The sequence below is a fragment of the Mandrillus leucophaeus genome, unplaced genomic scaffold (genome assembly GCF_000951045.1).
Source record: "Mandrillus leucophaeus isolate KB7577 unplaced genomic scaffold, Mleu.le_1.0 Scaffold274, whole genome shotgun sequence".
Lineage (NCBI taxonomy): Eukaryota > Metazoa > Chordata > Mammalia > Primates > Cercopithecidae > Mandrillus > Mandrillus leucophaeus.
In genome coordinates this window covers 916,860-920,511 of record NW_012102854.1, presented here as the reverse complement: position 1 = coordinate 920,511, position 3,652 = coordinate 916,860, and the positions used below count along the sequence as shown (strand labels likewise).

The 3,652-nt window shown below is 46.2% G+C and overlaps 1 protein-coding gene across 4 annotated transcripts in view; it reads right to left on the bottom strand.

Annotated features, from left to right (window-relative positions):
* Positions 1 to 237: 237 nt before the first annotated feature.
* ZNF565 (zinc finger protein 565) overlaps positions 238 to 3,652 on the bottom strand; it is a 52,433-nt gene continuing 49,018 nt past the window's right edge. For all 4 annotated transcript variants that reach the window (XM_011984799.1, XM_011984801.1, XM_011984798.1 and 1 more), the window contains one exon: positions 238 to 1,680. In XM_011984799.1, the coding sequence (XP_011840189.1) occupies positions 419 to 1,680 (1,262 nt within the window). In that variant the 3' untranslated portion in view covers positions 238 to 418. The remainder of the gene's footprint in view (positions 1,681 to 3,652) is intronic.

The window sequence follows — 3,652 nt, the reverse complement described above, 5'->3', positions numbered from 1 at the left end:
TTGGCCAGGCTGGTATCAAACTCCTGACCTCAAATGATCTGCCAGCCTCGACCTCCCAAAGCGCTGGGATTACAGGTGTGAGCCACCGCGCCTGGCCACAGAATCTTTTAATAGGGTCATTTTGTGTTAGAAATTCTCAGAAACTTAACATATTTTGAATGGCAAGAAGCAGCTTTTCTGTATTCCTTTTTTTTTTTTTTTTAAGCACAGATTATCTGATGCTTAGGAAACACTGAGTGAGGCAAAAAGAATTCCCACATTTATTGAATTTTCTTTGGGTGTGAGTTTTCTCATGTTCTATCATGGAAGTGACAGGTGTTTTCTGACATTAATTACACTACATTAAAAATTACCTAGTACTGAGCCAGATGTGATCTCCACATAAAGGCTTCTCTTTATCACTCACACTCGAGGCTTTCTAACCAGTATGAATTCTGTAGTGTTCAATGAGTTGTGAGCCAAGAATAAATGCCTGCCCGCACTCTCTACATTCGTAAGGTTTGATACCAGGATGCATCCTCTGATGTTCGGTAAGTTGTGAACTACGAATAAAGGCCATTCCACACTCCCTGCATTCATAGGGTTTCTCGCAAGTGTGGATTCGCTGATGATGAGTCAGTTGTGAAACACGAATAAAGGCCTTCCCGCATTCCTTACATTCGTAGGGTTTGTCGCCTGTATGAATTCTTTGATGTTGAATGAGGTATGAGCTACGACTGAATGCCTTCCCGCAGTCCTTACATTCATAGGGTCTGTCGCCAGTATGGACTCTCTGATGTCGTGTGAGCTGGGCGTGCTGTCTGAAGGCCTTCCCACATTCCTTACACTCATAGGGTTTCTCCCCAGAATGAATTCTTTGATGTCGGGTAACTTCTGAGCTGTGAATAAAGCCCTTTCCGCACTCCTTACACTCGTAGGGTTTCTCACCAGTGTGGATGCGCTGGTGGACGGTCAGCTGGGAATGCTGTCTAAAGGCTTTCCCGCATTCTTTACACTCATAGGGTCTGGCGCCCGTGTGGATTCTCCGATGCACTGTGAGTTGGGAGCCACGAATGAAAGCCTTGCCACAGTCTTTACATACGTAGGGTTTCTCGCCTGTGTGAGTTCTTTGATGCAGAATCAGCTGGGAATGCTGCCTAAAGCTCTTCCCACATTCTTTACATTCATAAGGTTTGACACCAGTATGAAGTCTCTGATGCAGAATAAGTTCTGACGTACGACCGAAGGCCTTCCCACAGTCCTTACAGTCATAAGGTTTCTCACCTGTGTGAATTCTCTGATGCTGAACAAGGTGTGAGGCACGGCTGAAGGCCTTCCCACATTCCTTACACCCGAAGGGTTTTTCACCAGTGTGAGTTTTCTGATGTTGAATAAGGTGTGAGCCGCGGCTAAATACTTTCCCGCATTCCCGACATTCCATCAGTTTCTCACCAGTCTCCCTGCTCCCAGTGTGAGACCTGTGATGCTGGAACGCGGGCATATGTCCATAGGCGACGTTCACTTGCTTAAAATAGCACTCTTCATTGACTTGTCTCTCAAACTGGCCTTCGCATTCCCAGTCAGCTCTAAAATCGGAGCCCTCCAGGTCACAGCATGTAAGGCTTTCCATTATCTCCCAGTTGAATGCCCCGATTTCAAAAATATCTTTTTGTAAAAATTTCTCACACCTGGACTCCAAGTCTGAAAAATAAGAAAAAGATAAATACAAGCTGTGCTCCTTTTCTATGAGAAATAAAAAATTCTATAGAGGCCGGGCGCAGTGGCTCACATCTGTAATCCCAGCACTTTGGGAGGCTGAGGCAGGTGGATCACAAGGTCGGGAGTTCACCTGGCCAAGACGGTGAAACCCCATCTCTATTAAAAATACAAAAATTAGCCGGACATGGTGGTGGGCGCCTGTAATCCCAGCTACTGGGGAGGCTAAGGCAGGAGAATCGCTGGAACCCGGGAGGCAGAGGTTGAGCCAAGATCACGCCACTGCACTCCAACCTGGGTGACAGAGCAAGACTCTGTCTCAGAAAAAAAAATAATAACCACCATAGAAAGTGAATGGCTTATATACATCTCAAATATTATACAATTTCAAAAAAGTACATGAAAGCACACTATGTGAAGAGCTCATACGGTGCCAGAAGGGAGCAAGAAGACAGATTAAGCCAGGGGTTCTCAATTTGTTTTCTGTTTTGAGACAGAGTCTTGCTCTGTCTCCCAGGCTGGAGTGCATTGGTACAATCTTGGCTTACTGCAACCTCAGCCTCTTGGGTTCAAGTGATTCTCCTGCCTCAGCCTCCTGAGTAGCTGGGATTACAGGCATGCGCCACCACTCCCGGCTAATTTTTGTATTTTTAGTAGAGATGGGCTTTCACCATATTGGCCAGGCTGGTCTCGAACTCCTGACCTCAAATAATCTACCCGCCCTGGCCTCCCAAAGTGCTGAGATTACAGGTGTGAGCCACCTCCCCTGGCGGAGAACATTTGTATCACTCCAAATAGAAACCCCTGCCCATTAAGCAGTCGCTCCCCATTCCCTATTCCTTCCAGTCCCTGGCAACCATTACTGGCAGAGAGCTACTAATTTTGTCTCTATAAATTTGCCAGTTCTGGACATTTCATGTAAATAAGGCATCTATATTTTCAACACTTCCCACCACATAAAGTTGATGTCAATCAAAATGAAAATCTCTGCTTAAACATTTCACTGCCTTCCCATTTCGGTGCATTTAAAATTAATTCCAAAGGCCAGGCGAGGTGGCTCATGCCTTAATCCCAGCACTTTGGGAGTCCAAGGCAAGTGGATCGCTTGAGGTCAGGAGTTCAAGACCAGCCCGGACAACATGGAGAAACCCTGTCTCTACTAAAAAATACAAAAATTAGCAGGCATGGTGGCAGGCGCCTATAATCCCAGCTACTTGGGAGACCGAGACACAAGAATCACTTGAACCCAGGAGGCAGAGGTTGCAGTGAGCCAAGATGGCACCACTACATGCCTGGGGGACAGAGTAAGAGTCCATCTCAGAAAAAAAAAAAAAAAAAAGAGGCTGGGTGCGGTAGCTCACGTCTGTAATCACAGCACTTTGGGAGACCGAGGCGGGTGGATCACCTGAGGTCAGGTGTTCGAGATCAGCCTGACCAACATGGAGAAACACCGTCTCTACTAAAAATACAAAATTAGCCGGCTGTGGTGGCGCATGCCTGTAATCCCAACACTTGGGAGGCTGAGGCAGGAGAATCACTTGAATCCGGGAGGCAGAAGTTGTGGTGAGCTGAGATTGCACCACTGCACTCCAGCATGGGCGACAGAGCAAAACTCTGTCTCAAACCAACAAACAAAAAAAATTACAAACTCACTGCCATGGCTCTCAGGGCTCTTGGCAAAGCAGGTCCCTGCTTGTTTTTGTCACCACTCTGTCTCAGCAAGAGCAGGTCCTCTTCACATTGAATATTCTCCCCTTTCCTCCCGGTCTACAAAACCACCAGCCATCTATGAGCATGTAAAATACATCTAGGCCTTTTCCATCTCAGATCTCTCATCAGGTTCTTCCATCTATCAAGAATCCTGTCCTGGGCTTTTTGCTGCTTTTCTCATCCTTAAGGTCTCAGATGAAAACTCACACACTCTCTCTCTCTCTCTTTTTTTTTTTTTTTTTTTTTT